This window comes from Mugil cephalus, chromosome 12 (assembly GCF_022458985.1).
Source record: "Mugil cephalus isolate CIBA_MC_2020 chromosome 12, CIBA_Mcephalus_1.1, whole genome shotgun sequence".
NCBI lineage: Eukaryota > Metazoa > Chordata > Actinopteri > Mugiliformes > Mugilidae > Mugil > Mugil cephalus.
In genome coordinates, this window is record NC_061781.1 from 14,145,134 (window position 1) to 14,160,293 (window position 15,160).

General features: G+C 41.9%; 1 protein-coding gene across 2 annotated transcripts in view; it reads left to right on the forward strand.

Moving 5' to 3' along the window:
* ubr3 (ubiquitin protein ligase E3 component n-recognin 3) overlaps nucleotides 1-15,119 on the forward strand; it is a 38,318-nt gene extending 23,199 nt beyond the window's left edge. For both annotated transcript variants that reach the window (XM_047600359.1, XM_047600360.1), the window contains 10 exons: nucleotides 2,310-2,395; nucleotides 6,281-6,386; nucleotides 7,890-7,990; nucleotides 8,967-9,091; nucleotides 11,191-11,298; nucleotides 11,541-11,666; nucleotides 11,895-12,074; nucleotides 12,363-12,572; nucleotides 12,663-12,802; nucleotides 13,118-15,119. In XM_047600359.1, coding sequence (XP_047456315.1) covers nucleotides 2,310-2,395; nucleotides 6,281-6,386; nucleotides 7,890-7,990; nucleotides 8,967-9,091; nucleotides 11,191-11,298; nucleotides 11,541-11,666; nucleotides 11,895-12,074; nucleotides 12,363-12,572; nucleotides 12,663-12,802; nucleotides 13,118-13,235 — 1,300 coding nt within the window. In that variant the 3' untranslated portion in view covers nucleotides 13,236-15,119. The remainder of the gene's footprint in view (nucleotides 1-2,309; nucleotides 2,396-6,280; nucleotides 6,387-7,889; nucleotides 7,991-8,966; nucleotides 9,092-11,190; nucleotides 11,299-11,540; nucleotides 11,667-11,894; nucleotides 12,075-12,362; nucleotides 12,573-12,662; nucleotides 12,803-13,117) is intronic.
* The last annotated feature ends 41 nt before the right edge of the window (nucleotides 15,120-15,160 follow it).

Here is a 15,160-nt window from a genome sequence, read left to right on the forward strand (position 1 = left end):
TCCTCGCGCTTACATTTGTCTTCTAATGCCAGCTTCTCAGCTTAAATAACAATGATCGTCCATGCAAAAAGATGGTTGCTTCTTCTTTGTTAAGAGTCTTACTTTGGTAGAAAGGGCTCCTTGAAGTGGAAATGAAAGTTTGTACATAATACTTGTACCAAATATATGGATTACTTTGCATTTTTTTTTCTTAGTTGCTTAGAGACCTGAGAAGGTGAATTTGATTTTTTTTTCTTCTTTTTTTTTCTTCACATTATAGTCTTTTGTTAGTCTTGAAAGAGTTGCTGGTCTTCATCAGCAACTTGGTCACTTTAGGCTTCTGTAACATTGTTCTGATTCTTACTCTGTCTTTACTTATTAGGCCTGATTGAGCACAGATTTGTTGCATCGTCTCTAAATGAATTTCAGGACTTCCAGCTGCCCCTTTTCTAGGTCCCACATGGCTGTTTTCCTGGTCACCTATTTGCAATTCCGTTATGTTTCACGTGTTTGTGTTATCATAGGATGAACTGGCCAAGAATCCTAATTGCATGTCGCCTCTCAGCCACAAGCAGAATCAAGTAGGCCGGAAAGAAAAAGATTACACAGTTATTTCTCAGGTGTTTGAATCTTCTGAGCAGACTGGTCACAGGTAAGAGAAATGATTGCCCTCCCAGTTCACCTTGGGCTCTCTGACTCCACACCGCTCCCCTTCCAAAAACTGCACCCTTCTCCAAACTTAACCATTCAGACCTATTGCCCACCCAATGCAGTGGTTCCTTCAGCCCTCCACCCTGAACAGAATGATCCCTTGAGTGTGTCTGGGTGCCTGTTGGCTCTCTGAAGTTCAATGAACAGCGCAAATTGCCTGAGGAGTGGAAAATTCCTCTGTCACAGGGGTGCTCTTATCAGCAAAAGCCAGATGGAGCTTCACCGTGGCTGCATTATCTATGTGAAATTGCTTTTTCTCCCAGGAAACCCAAGGATTTGCCCCCTCCTCCTTGCCCCAAAGGAAGAAATGCCCAGTGGCAGGATGAAAACGGGCCCAGATCAATCTTATTTTTGTAATACTATCTGTTTTCACCATCTGTGTAGTTTATTAAGGTCGTAGTTCATTTTAATTTTGGGAATTTTGTAGTAATACATATTTGGATATGCTTGGGAAATGCACATTAGGGATTATGCATGATTTGTGGTCGGAAAAGCTTTTATGATAATGGTCCGGTTTGTGCAAAATCAGTCCTGGAAAGCTGTCATTTATTTGATACAGAATTGCTGCGGCAAAACAGGCGCATTAAATGGCAAGTGGCGTGACTAGGCAGCATCTTTCATCTCCTTAATCAAACCAGTAAAAGAGGCAGGCTACGCAACCAAAGGCTCAATGTGACGATTCTCAGCCATTTATACCAGTGCACGCACCCTCCCCCTCACACATTCACACACTCTCCTGACGCCTTTTAAGGAACACTGCACCAAAGTTGATCATGTTTTCAGTGACTAATCCAATGTAACCTGCAATACTTTCTTACCTTTACCTATGATTTTAGTTGTGTGTGTAAATCTGTATTATTTTAAAAGAAAGGAATGATAATACATTTACCAAAATCTGTCAGACTTTAACTTCTTCAATTAATTGCTTCCATGTGGCCACTATGATCAGGTCCTCTTCACGCAATATGCACTAAACGTGGGTAATGCACATGGAATAAAGGCAATTTGCACATAACACAAAGTATAGGATGCAGAATTATTTCATCAGTGGTCGTCAACCAGTGACCGATGTACTCGTTTATGATGCTGAGGATGTTTTTCCAGCTAAAGTTTGGAATCGAGCCAGTTGTCCAGGCTCAGGAGGAAATGTGATTCATCTTTTGCTGGCAAATGAACCAGTGATTGTAACCGTGATACTATTCAGTCAACTTCATTTTCTCAGCAAGGACTCACACAGTTTAATCTCTATTATGTTGCATGTCGGACATTTATGTCTAGAAGGGAAATGCAGGTTCTTGGTTTTAAGGTTGAGTTTTTGAGCTTGTTTGCTCAGTGACTTTATCAGTTGTAAAATGTGCCATATAAATAAAATGTCCCTGTTTGGTGTAGCTTTGTGTTAGCATGTCTGTGCTGGGAATGGATGTGGTCGTTGTTGTTGTTGGTCTTCAAAGTATCATCCACATACATGCCATCACCCTGTGTTTCCAAGCAGAACACAGCGTATTTACAGGATGATCATGTTAGTAGTTTTAATGTTGGGGATGATGGATATACGCACCAATTGAACTGTTCACACGTGTATGTGTATGTGCCTACTAACCATGACTCTGTCACCTCAGGACCAATCTGGAGTTGGAACTTGTGCATCGGGGAGGAAACTTGTGTTCTGGAGGAGCCAGTGCAGCTGCCAAACGCTCTTGTCTGAGTGAGTAGTTACTAACATTGTTATACAGCAAATTCATTGATATGCATTGTTTTATTTTAGGTTTGATACGTCTAAGTGTAACGCCACTATAGTAGTTACATTTTAATAATAGAGATTATGCATTGACGTCAATGCCACCTAGGACCACGCCCCCTGAGTGGCAAAAACATGGTGAAATGTCTCAATAAATACAGAGAGACTGGGCAAAATGTGGATTATCAGATCAAATTAAGGACAATTTGACTCAGCCGTTTCAGTTAGTTTAAGTTACTTTCAGTTCATTTCAGTTATGATAAATGTAGCTAAATAAAAGATGCTAACGCTAAGAGCTTTACTCAGAAGTAACGTTAGCCAAACAATACTGTAGCGTCCGACTGGACGTTAAAAGGATGACGAGGAGGCATCGAAAATGTTCTGTTTATTATTTTATTGTTATTTATTGTTGGAACTGAAATAGTTACTGTTGGCTATAACTATGCCAAAACAACAACATCAAGAAACTTATCTAACAGCCCTCCAGAATGTAATTAAGGTATGACTTCATCAAAAAATACAGCATAAATTAATATTACCTGACACTAAATATGAACCACAACACCTGGTTTCTGTGCCTGGATTCCAGTTGTTTCTCAATAATGCACCGATTCATTTACTTCTCTTTTCTTTGGAAGTCGGAGATACCTGTAAAAATATATCTCTGACTGCTTTTCAAATCTGTTGGTACAGTCAATCACACAACAGCTCTTCACATTTTCTTAAATTAATTTTACAATTTAGACGCTATTAAAGCCTATGAATTCAGACTAATGCTGCTAATCTCCATGTTCAGCTGTCACCTTTTTGCTACTCAGTGGCTGTAACCATGGAGACCTGGCTTGCGGTGACGTCACGTGTTTACCCTCTATAGTAATAATAGTCAACAAATTCACTGAATGTCCCTTATTAAAGTATAACAGAAGAAAAAGAGCCAAACCATTTGATGCTACACTGTGGTCTGCATTCTTTCTTAAAGTAAAACACAGGCTTTACCTGGTGCAGTGTCACATCTATTTTGCTGTTGAAGGTTGGAGTTACACTGGCATGTACGTTATTACACATGACTCTACACCAATTCCCATTAGCCTCCCTGTAATAAATAGTCCGACTTGTGATCAAACTCATTCTTCCATGGTACGGCTGAACTATAAAAAAAAAACAAAAAAAAAACAAGGGTCGATTAGCAGTGGCAGGAAAGGATAGATGCTGTCCCAGGTGAGCCGCTGGGAGCCGTCAGGATAAATGAAGCAGACAAATGGGTCAAGTGCTGTTTTAGTTGATGTGTCACTGCTGACAAGGGCATGCGTCTAGGGCAGGATGAAGACTGTGATCGTAGCTGGGTCTCAAAGGAAAAGCTGAACGTTGATATCAGCTATCAACTACTTAATTGGAACTACACAAATTATACAGGTGTTTCAATATCTGTGGGTGAAGGGTGAGGTATCGCAGGATGAATAGGAGAAAGGTGAGTCTGGGTTTGTTGTGTGGACCACAGCCCATTTTCTGTTTGTTTAATTGTTCTGTCAGAGTTGCTGCTGCTGTAGTGAAATGGCCTGTCATCCTTGAGTGGCTGAAAAGAGATTTCACTCTGGAGGTTTGCCATTTTTGAGCTACATTAACCATGTAGCCACGCTGACAGCCAAATTTACTCAGTTGCAGTACATTAGTGTTCATTCTTCTTAGCGAAATGGATTGAAAGGAAAACGGCAAACGCCTGCTAACCGTGGGAGCCCATGGGGTTTGTGAGCCTGCTTCCTAGCAGGCACTACTCATGTTCAGGTGATAAGAATCTGATTGGCCACACAAACAAACTCACCTCAATTCCCTTGAAACGAGGTAAATCAAATCTAGAGCCTTAAAATAACATTTTATTTAACTGCGACTATTTAAACTCATTTTGGGGGCTGCGTGTGGCGGCCGCTGTGCAGGGAGTTTAAAGGAAAATCACATTGACCTCAGTTGTGCAGAGTTGCAGTAAGTAGAGAATACTGACAGATGTATTGGTGTTATTTAACCTGCCCTCCCCCTCTTATTTTCTGTGTGATTTATGTGTTTTTCTGTAATAAAACGTGTGCACAGAGAGATACACTGTTATTCTATGTATCATCTTTATGACACGATGGGAACAGATGTAATAAACGATGGTAATGGTGACTGAATTCATGTTAGCAGGAATGGTGTCAGGATCCTGGTGCCGTGTGCTCTGGCTCATACGTAGGGCATGAAACGTTGCCTTCAAATGGGGCTCATGTACACGTAATGCTTGGCTTTGAAATGGTAGAAGGTTGACAAGAAGGCTCAAGGCAGTTTAGAAAGCTGACATATTAATAATTATGCAAATAAATATCCCATTAATTATATTAACATCAGCAAACTCAACTCAAGAGCTCAGACCTGCACTTACAAGGTCGTGAACATCACAAGAGTGCGTCATATGGACGTTTCTCATGTACACGGTGAAAGCAGTTTGAATGAAGTAATAACCAAAATGCAGCTGATTTGTCCATAATCCCAATAATGTCAATCAAGATTGTCTTTCTGTCACAAAGTCACAAAACTGACTAATATCCTAAACTGAGGCAACTGACATTTGCAGGTTGTTCAGTTAAGTGTTATTATCAGTGTTTGCTTTTAAAAACCAGAGAAGAATTCCTGAGTGTAGCCAGCGTCTCCGGCGCAGGACACAGCCTATTACCCCTGAAACGCCACCTCCTCGCCCTCTCCTCTCTTGTTTTGTGTTTTACAGTTGTCTGGGTAGCGCATCCAACAGAATAACACACTTTCCATGTCACTCCTGTATTGATTTGTTGCAAATTTGTAGAGCAGACTGTTGGTAGCCTTTTAGAAAAAGTTCTCCCTGGCCGCGGCACTCCTTAGAGAAAACTCCAGTTATTTATTTTGACAACACGGGACAGCTTCAGTTGGAACTAGACTGGCACAACAAACAGAAAGTAAACACTGGACCCGAAGCTTATTAAGTTTCGAGGAAGAAGCGTAGGAAATGAAAGCCCTAATTGGATTCGCTTCCTCCGTTCCCTATTTATTTTTCTCCTCACCTTTCTTCACTTCTCTCGGGTTAATTCCTGGTAGGAGCTGAGTGATAGTGAGGGACAGAGCAGAGGAGCTGTAGTGAAGACAAATGGGGTGCAAACATGAACTGACACTTAACTTTCTCCACGCCATGTCTGTGTGCACCTGTGGAGGGCAGTGTTGCTCCAAGTATAGAGAGATCACGCACATCAAATTGCGGCCCTGATTATTTGAAGCGTGTTGCTGCATTACATCATCACACATCCCTGTAAAACAAAATTAAATACGACCAGTGTTCATTATAGTTAACTGTTTCTGATATAAATGGTTCACATGTGCTTTGTGTTTAATATTTAACCTAAATAATATGTGGATTGAGGTTATGATTAGGAGGAGGAGGAGTTTAAATCTGTTTCCTTTTGTGTCTCGCTGTACTGGCACACATTTTGTGTACTTGCGACTGCTTTGTTTCGCAAAAAGGTCAATCAAGTCTGTGAGGTGCGCTGCTATTAAAAGCCCGGGTATAAATGTGAGATTGCGTGTGCACAGTTGGGTCCTCTCTCCATGTTCCATTAGTTTCACGACGAACAGGTGTGGCCTGACCGTAGACTTGCTGGAGGCTGTGAAGCTTGACCATGAATCCATCTGGTCTGGCCTGGTTTTATCTGAGCCGAGCGTTAGCCTCCGGTCAGTTCGAGTCGGGCGCCTTCACCGTTTGATCTACATCGTCGGCCGCCGCGACCACAGACGCAGAGATGCGCGCTTGCCGCTTTTGTTCCTGACAGTGTCGTGTTCTGTTTTTTTTTTTACCTCTTTCAGATCAGCTGTTCCACGTGTTGGCGATGCACATGCGTCTGTACAGCATCGATTCAGCCTACAACCCCTGGACGAAGTTGACTCAGGCTTTGCAGAACAAAGAGGCAGAGTGAGTGACTTTCCATCTGAAGTGCCTCCGCGCACAATAAACCTATTCACGTATTGCTCGTACCTTCCGCCGGTTTTCCCTCCCGTACACGTGCAATCAGAGTGCCACTTTGTCCCCTCTCTAAATGCCACCATTTCCTCCTGCCCCCAACAGCTTTTACTCCACACAAAGAGGAGCTAAAAACAGAAAAGGGACCATGCATGGTTTCCATAGATACCGATAATTGCTGCATCTGGCAAATTACCGGGCACTCCACGGAGAGCAAAACGACCCTGTCAGACTCACTGTAGTGAGAGCGACACACCAACACCACCGCATCACGACGTCTCAGCTCCCAGCTGTCCACCTAGTCCTACCAGAAACCTGCATTTAACAATACAAATACATAAAAACGGGTACATAAGAAGTACTTTTTGCTCTTAACAAAATAAGACGAGCTTCAACAACCTTTCCTCCCTATTAGTGCAGTAAGACAGCTTTTACACCTGTTACTAGGAAAGCGCTCACAGCCATACAGTGCTCTCGAAGGACCTATTTGCCGTTTAAAAATACTTTGTTAGGGTTACGGGAGGGAGCACTGTCATTGACACCCTAAGGCAGTCAACCTGCTCCAGTCTGGTTAAATAGGACAAAGAGAGATGTTTCTGCGTGGAGGAAAAACATCGCTGTAACCTATTTATTAGCGAAAGCAAAGATAAAGCTAGAAAAAAGAAAAAAAAAACTATAGATGTCACGCAGGGTTGGAAGCTCTGTCCTTTTAAGGTTTCCAACGGCACATAGAGGAATTAACTGGTGAGAGGTTTGGTAATGGAAGGCATTATTCCTTAAGTGCAGTTGCTCTTGTTCAAGGGGAGAGTGGAAATTGGAACCTCGCTAAATTGTCAGTACAACAAAAGACATTTAAATGGAGATGGGACATAGTATGTAACTATGGGTGCATTAAGGATGTTAGTTTGTGGGAGGTGGGGTCTTTTTTTAAAGCCATGCATGGTTTTGTGCTTTGTTCTGTTAAATGGATGGCTTTTTGTCATTCAGGCATACAGGAGTTCACTGTTATATTACATATTCCTACTAGGACTCCGTTCAAACATGGAAGGATTTTATTAGACAGACTCCCACTGCTTGCATTATTTTGGCCACCGGCACTAATGAGATGCCAACAGTGAGCAAGAAACAGGATATTCTTTTCCTCTCACAGGTTGCATCAGTGTGGGATTATGAGTGTGAATTATTCGGTTAAACATGCACAAATACACGATGACTAGAATTAGTAAGGATTATTTTTTTTTATTTTTATTTTATTTTTTACTGGAGTGAACTTCTGATTATCCTCCTCAACATCTACTGATTTATTAAACACATTACATGTATTCCATCCCCGAGAGATCAATATTAATATGTGCTTTTTATGTTAGGATAGATTTTACTGACCTAGTGAGACTAAATATTTTACATGTGACCACACAAATGCTGTATCTTCTAAACCCGTTCATTATTTTGCAGTGGCTTTGAGGAGGAGAGACCTGAAGTACCCATGTTGTTTCGAGACGTGCCGTCCCTCCTGATCATCTTCGTGCTAACGATGCCACAGCCTTTGCGTAAAGGTGCGTTTACTCTAACCTGCATCGTGACACTGCACAAGAGAACCGGGCCTTTTCTCGGTGGCTGCTCCGCGAGCACTGCCCCATTATCAGTCGACATCCGCGTCGAGCGCAGCCAGGGAGCGTTTCACGTCTCTTATCTGTGCGCCTGTTGCTGTTTTTGCTGTGGGGATCAGGGCGACACGACCCTGGCGACGGGAGGGCTGCACCACCTTCACGTGTTCTTGTCACCGCGCGGCCTACGTCTTAGACATTCATTTCAAACACGTGTAAGGCCGCCCAAAGACCGGGCTAGAACGACATTCTGTTGATGATGGGATTAGTCTGAGATGTGGGAGGGAGTGTTTGGGTCTTTGGAACACGGAAAAGATGGATTTATAAGATTGAGAGGCATTTAGAGAACTTTGTTTTGTGCTTCTCTAAATCAAGATTAAGAACATGTTAATGATGCCTAGATTGTCTGTGGCACATCTCGGCTGCAGGCTGTGTAATATATTACAACGTTACAAAGTATAAAGAAAATTAGTTATATTTAACAAGCTTATGTGTGTTTTGATAAACTAAGATGATAAATTCACACAAATTAACATGCACAAAGACAATAGACCTGTGTTTTCAAATAGACTTTTCCTGAAGTCTGGCATTAGCTTTCTTTTATATGTGATTTCTATAAAGGGAATAGACTAAATTGTGTGTAGAGACAGCGCTCCCAGTGACCACACAGAAGTTGTCAGCAGGACTTTTGCTGCAACAGCAAACAGATTGCACTCTTTGTTGTTCTTTTCAGTACCACACTTGAATATCTTCAGCTCTGCTAATTATTGAGCACAGTATTCACTGAGGCTCACTGTAGGAACCGAACACAACGACGCTGTGAATAGCTGCCGTCCTGCTTCAGCCAGCATTTTTGATGCAACAAGAGACCGTTTTGTGTTCAAAGTATCTCATGCTCACAGTGTCACCTCCTTCCCCCGTTCAGAGCACTTCACTTGTGTGGTGAAGATGCTGTACAACCTGCAGTTCACACAGGCCCTGGCTGCGCTGTCCACCAAGTTCCGCCCGGAGGAAAGGCAGGCCTGGGGCACTTCTGGAGCACTTAAGAAGGTAAAGTCGAAACAGTAGCTTGAGACCTGACGTAGTCATGTGCTAGTTTGACCCACCTTATATTTTCCAAGCGTTTCATGCCTGTCGAACCATTTAATTCCCCCGATGTTTCCCTAGAACCAGCTTACAGCACAGTAAATCATTGCGTGGGCCTCCAAGTTACATTTGTGATTTCCACAGTCGACGGTATCAATCTTCATTATCTGGCAAAAGTGGCGTTGCTGTAGAGTGTGCATTAATTGGCTATCTGTCTTCAGTCTATTAAGATTGTATTAGTGAGTGGCTGGCTTGAGTGTCCAAAGACAAATAGCTGAAGCCATCCTCTTTAGTTCCCGTCCGTAATGGAAGCATGGATTAGTATCTTCCTACCACACTCTAATGAACAGCAGTGCAGGCGTTCACAGGCTCCCATTAACATGGGATCCAGAGTCACACCGAGATCAGCTTCCACATGTGGCTGACCACTATTGTAATCAAACTGAAGTTGTTAAAGAAAGATGCAGCCTGGGGAGAGATCGGAGCCGAGAGGAAGGAAATGTGTAGACTTGAAATTCCTCCCCTATAAATCTATGACAAAGGACGGCAGACGAGATAAGGCTGCTGTTTTATATTCTACCGCCTTCAGCTTGATAAATGCTCGCAGCCTCTCCTCTATAAAAAAATACTAATTCATCAGAACACACATTCAGTAATGTCTCTACTGCTTATCAGATGTTATATTATGGAAACGATTGTTGTCCTCAGCCTTTTCTACATAAGTTATTATGTACGATTTTGGATGTAAGGGAGGAGGACGATGGAGCGTTCATTATATATTATGATGTGTTGCTTTTATAAACCTGAAAGGTGCTATAGAGGTGGTGTCAGTCTTATGTTTTATGTAGTTTTGTTTTTGGTAAAGGTTTGTTAGAGAGAACTACTGTGTTGTCCACAAGAAACCGCAAGTATCCAGAATAAACAACTGGGAGTAAATATCTGTGGGGTTTGAAAATGATATGAATCCTATTCTGCTGCGGAAGCCTTTAGGACAGCGGTTCCCAAAGAGGGGGTGCACCAAAACTTATCTGATCTGAGGTCACCACCACCTGTTTCACTAGTTTTTAACCACTATTGCATTTACATGTACAATGCGCAGGGCTTAAAGTATCTCCGACGATTCCCAAGTGTTCATGAAGGCATCATCTAAGTCTGCGTTTTTTGTTGTTGTTGTTGTTGTTTTGTTTTCCACGAAGTCACTTCAGTCAGAAAGATGGAGAATTTATGATGCTAAGAAGAATGTGAGAATGTGTCCTAACCGCAAACAAAGGACTTAAAAATAGTAGAAATAATAATAACTAATATTAAAAGTTAGAGGTAAATTTCACAATTTAGAGTTAGAATATTATCTACAGTTGTTTTTGTATGAATTGTTAAATTTAATTAGCTTGAACTAAATATTGCAATCAACTAATTTGTCCCATTTCATCATCCAGTTTGACACTGTGTCCACGCTAACCATCAGCAAAGGCAGTTTAAGATTTTACATGATCGGTTGGTGACTAGTTTGTGACATTTCCATCCAGCTGATCTCATTTTCAATTGCCAACAAAGCTAAAGAAAGTTTTTTAAACAGATGAAAAAATATGTAGATTTAGTAGTGTAGTAAATTTTTTTATGTGTTGTTTTCTGGTTCTGCATTTAGTGGTTGATTTGACCAACACGAAAAAAGGGTTTCAATGATGATTCAGAGGAGCAGGCGTCATTTCAGGATGGACGTGCTTGTCCAGCATCTTATTGTTATTGCTTTTCTTTAATGTGTTACCCATGAAAACAAAATGAGGATGTTGTAGTCTGTGTTCTTTAATGGTGGAATTTGTGTAACATCCCAGGACACAGGTGTGCTACAGTTTTTCTATTTTCCGTTACCTTTTAATAAAACTGGCTGGATATAGAGACGCATGGAGTGACTGTAACAGTATGAAAAGACACACCTTTGGAATCATGTTCACGTTGAAGATCATTTGTTGGAGTGAGAGGGAAACCCTGCTATTTTTAACCGCACTCGTCTGATTGCATGTTGTCAATGTTTTGAAACATGCATTTTGATTTTCTGCCCACAGAACGCTGCGAACGCCGAGAAGTCTTTTGAAGCTCTGCTCAGTCATGTCATCAGTGAGCTGTCTAAGGACAAGAGTGTCTACCAGGTGAACGCTGAAGAAACGACGATGGTGAGATGCCAGAATGACAATTTACAGGAGCTTTGAGAATCACGCTCCCTCTCTACTCCCAGCCCTTTTTGCTTTTTTGTTCTGCTCTTTTTCCATTTTCTCTCGTACAATAAATTGACCACTGCCCCGAGAGACATCGGTTGAATATCTCTACTAATCTCTGGGGGAGATATACATCACTGTATTATCAGCGAGCTGTTGGCTGGTTATTGATCAGGCGTTGCTGCTGTTTCCCTCTCCAGCTGAGCTCCAGTGTGTGGTCCCCACAGTCTATCGAGTTCAGCCTCCAGCAGTTCTGCCTCCCCTTCCTTCGCCTTTCCTGCCTTCTGCAGCACCACCTCTACGGAGACAATCTACCCGGCTGCCTGGTACGTCTCGTAATAAATGTCACCCCAGCTGCTGAAACATACCCTTGTATCCTCGCAGCGAGAGCGTCCGCGTCTTGCTCGCATCGGTTTTTGATTTCTCACGATGACATAAAATCTTGTTCGGTGAGATTTACGCCTAATTACAAGACGCGCGCGGCCACTCAGCACTTCTGCGGACGCGAGTTTATGTTCTCTGACGTCCTTGTTTTCTTGCTCGCCCTCCCTCAGGAGGAAGAGGAGTTCTCGTCCTTGGCCGGGTGCTTAGGGCTCTTACCCTCGACCCCTCAGCCGTCCAACAACGTGCACAGTGCCTCGTGTCTGGAGTGGGCGGTCAACGCCTTCGACTTGGTGACGCAGTGGTGCGCTGAGGTCACAGGGCTCTCTCAGATGCACGCTGAGCAATCGCTGGTACGTGGTGCAGACGTATAAAACATGTACGGTTCCTGTGAAGCAAACATTTCAAGTTGAGGGGGGAAAAAGATGATGTTGAGATATTTGAAACCTAGTGTCCAGTTAATTATTCCTGGTTTTTAAGTGCTGTCGACACTTAGCTAAGTGTCTTAAAATTAAACGTTGTTCTGATGAATCTTAAGATCAAAAAGAAGTTAAAGAGAATGAATTCATTGCTAGTTGGCAGTAATCTTTAGATATACTAGATAGTACTTCATATTATACATTGTCTCTTGTGCTCTTAAGACCTTGCTGGTACAGGAACCTCAATGGGCAGCCCCCCGCCTCCTCCAGCTCCCCGACAACTACAATATCATCTTCCAGTACTATCACAGAAAGGCCTGCACTGCCTGCAAAAAGGTGCCAAAAGACCCTGCACTCTGCCTCGTTTGCGGCGCTTTTGTCTGTCTCAAAGGCCCGTGTTGCAAACAGCAGGGTATCTGTGAATGTGTTTTGGTAAGTTCCCATATTTCACGCCAGTCGCAAGCCAGTTTACGACTCCTCCTTAACGCTCTGGTCAATATTTGCAAATCTCTCACTCTGCAGCACTCCCAACATTGTGGCGCAGCTACGGGCATCTTTCTACTGATTAACGCCTCAGTCATAATCATCATCCGTGGACATCGTTTCTGTCTGTGGGGCTCTGTTTACCTCGATGCTCATGGAGAGGAGGACCGCGATTTACGGTACGCCACACTCCACACACATCGTACAGTATCTTCATTACTCTCTCCACATATGAAGCTTTAAAGTTAAATTTAAACTCCTACTGCATCACAGTCCTACAACAAATACAGCGTAAATGAACCTGTTCCTGTTTTGATTAACTCCTGTAGATTCTATATAGACATTTAGACGTTTAATTTAGTCGATTTTCAAGTACAAAAAAAACAACAACATAAAACGTTATTATAATTGGGGTGCAGTCCCTTTCTTTAGCATTTGTTGCTCCAGTGGAGAAACCGCTCTCATTCTTGTTTTCCCCTCTGGCCTCTCTCCAGTCGTGGCAAACCTCTCTTCTTATGTGAAGAGAGGTATCGAGTGCTGGAGCAGCAGTGGGTTTCACACACCTTTGATCACATCAATAAGCGTTGGGGGCCTCACTATAATGGACTCTAAGATCTTCCAAAGTCCACTGAAAAAACCACCACCCATGACGGAGAAGATTTCTCTATATTTTTTTTTCCTGTTCCTTTTTCTTTCTTTTTTTTTTTCTGGCTTATGTGTCTGCCTTGATCAAAATATTCGGGAACTGTTAACGTGATAAACACAAACATCCGGTGAGGGTATTGCTGCCACTGCCTTGGTTTATGTGAAGTTTGATGTACAGTCATGCCTAAAGATTAACACGTGTGTGTGTTCAAGTGATTTATCGTGTGGTTTTCAACAGGGAAAAAAAACAGAAGATCAAAGGGAAAAAAAAAAGCACAACTTTGCCCAAGAATTCGATCAGTTTGGAACAGACTCCTAAAGTCTGTTTTATTTATTTGGGTTAAAAAAAAATGAAATAAATACATCTAATATATCAAGTGCTGAATGTCCCTGCAAGGTTTGATTACTTTTTGCACCATTTATGATGATGTTAATGCATATCCCTTTTATTTATCAGAATGTGCTCTGCTGTGCTGGCATGAGTTTCAAGCTCCTGATGAGTGTAGCGATGTTATTGCAGTGTGCACTCATTGTCCGCTGACACGTGAGGGTAGGCAGGACAAGTCCACCCATCAACACACTAGAGTTTTTTTGCGAACAAGCAAAGACTCTTTTTATGGGTCTAGTTGCAATCCATCCTCAGGAATTTTTTTTGTTTGTTTCGTTTTTTTTTTTTTTTGCTGTTTAAGATACGTTTTAGATATTTAAATAAATGCTGCTGCTCATTGTTCAAGTAAGTAATTTTAACTTTTTTGTGAAGAATATTTTTTTCTAAGGTTGTGCTTTGAGTTTACCATAGATGGCTGGGGGAACGATGACTCGGACTCACTTTAAAGTTTAAGGAGGTATGCGGTCTCCACATTGCGCCTGCTGCAGCTCTTATAGTCGCGCCCTTCCCGCCCTGTTTTTTTTTTGTTCGAAAAAGAAACTCGAGAGGCGACTTTAAGACGGCTCCGATCGGCCGATGAATTATCTAAGATATGTTGTTCCACTAAAAAAAAAAAAAAAAGAAGAAGAAGAAGAAGCTGGAAACAAACGTTTTTAAGTTCACGTCCCGACGTTTAACACCACGTGAGAGCATCCGTTGTGTCAGAGCGTTCTCTCCACATATGAAACTGTGAGAACCTGCTCGTGAGAAGAATCACGAGAACTTATCAGTGATCTTTATGATTTCAGAGAAGGTTTTTCCCTTAATGCTTGTGATTATGAAGACTATACAGACTGTCTCTTACTCCTGCATCATCTAGTGTGATTGATAGTTGCATTCCAACATTGCAAGATTATCAGACTTGAGTATCTGTTATACACTGTGCATGACATCCTTTACTGTTATTTAAGTGTCTTAGCTACTTCATTTTCTGATTTTCATCTGTTTATTTCTGCAAGAGAGGAATTTTTCATTCAGTCGTGCCTGCCGGATTACGTTTTTTTTTTTTTTTTTTTGAGTGATGGGCAGCAAACAGCTGATGTCCCTGATGTGTGGTTTTGACATGCTGGGCTGCGTCGCGCTGCGTTGAGGATTCGTTAATAATGAGCAAGTCAACACTTGAAGAAGAATAAAAAAAAAAAAAAACCTTCCTCCTCAGTTCATGCATGCTGCTTTTCTGTTTACGGAGTTTCTTCTTTATTTTGCAAACCCCCACTTTGTAAATGACCGCAACCAAATAGCCAACGAGTAATGGGTGTAAATTGTAACTGAAAGCTTTTGTTGTGTTCTCCTGTATGAAATGAAGAGAGAATACAGTACATTACTGTAGGTGCTGACTCAAACTTTCTGAGTTTGACCAGAAAGTGTGACTTGGACATTTAATGCAACATGTAACATATGTGAATAAAATATAAGCACACTGATTTGTGTCCTCTCTTGTTTTCTAAGTTCTGTCTCGGTTGTC